At 44.9% G+C, this 613-nt stretch overlaps 1 protein-coding gene across 1 annotated transcript in view; it reads left to right on the forward strand.

Moving 5' to 3' along the window:
• LOC143275529 (ras-related protein Rap-2c-like) overlaps nucleotides 1–410 on the forward strand; it is a 1,093-nt gene extending 683 nt beyond the window's left edge. The window contains exon 1 of the mRNA XM_076579708.1: nucleotides 1–410. This exon is cut by the window's left edge and continues 683 nt beyond it. Coding sequence (XP_076435823.1) covers nucleotides 1–410 — 410 coding nt within the window.
• The last annotated feature ends 203 nt before the right edge of the window (nucleotides 411–613 follow it).

Genomic DNA, 613 nt, shown 5'->3' on the forward strand with positions numbered 1-613 from the left:
TCGAAGTGGATAGTGCCCCCTCAGTGCTGGAAATTCTAGACACTGCAGGGACTGAACAGTTTGCATCAATGCGTGACCTGTACATAAGGAATGGTCAGGGTTTTGTCGTCGTTTTTAGCATCACCAGTTTGCAGACATTCCAGGACATCAAAACGATGCGTGAACAGATTCAACGAGTGAAGGGACAGGAGCGCATCCCACTTATTCTGGTGGGCAACAAAGTGGACTTAGAGTCACAACGAGAGGTGCCAGCATCAGAAGGCATGGGTTTGGCCCAGCGATGGAGCTGCCCTTACCTAGAGACCTCGGCCAAATGTACCCAGAACGTCAACGAACTCTTCATTGAGATTGTGAGGGAGATGAACAGTGTACCAGTGAGGGAGGTGAAGAGGTGCTGTGACATTCTTTGAGGTTCTCATCTGTGTATTGGTGAGTAGTTTGAACAGAACTAAAAGTCATTGCTGTCAGAAAACTATGAGATAAGTGAAGAGAGTGTATGATACTGTTTGTTTATTTATTTGCTTAGTTTTCTGAGGGTCTCTAAGATTGATCCGTCCTAAGTTACCATTATTTATCATTTTATGGATAGATGGGTGGATGAATGTATCCAGGA

Source organism: Babylonia areolata, chromosome 30 (genome assembly GCF_041734735.1).
Source record: "Babylonia areolata isolate BAREFJ2019XMU chromosome 30, ASM4173473v1, whole genome shotgun sequence".
Lineage (NCBI taxonomy): Eukaryota > Metazoa > Mollusca > Gastropoda > Neogastropoda > Buccinidae > Babylonia > Babylonia areolata.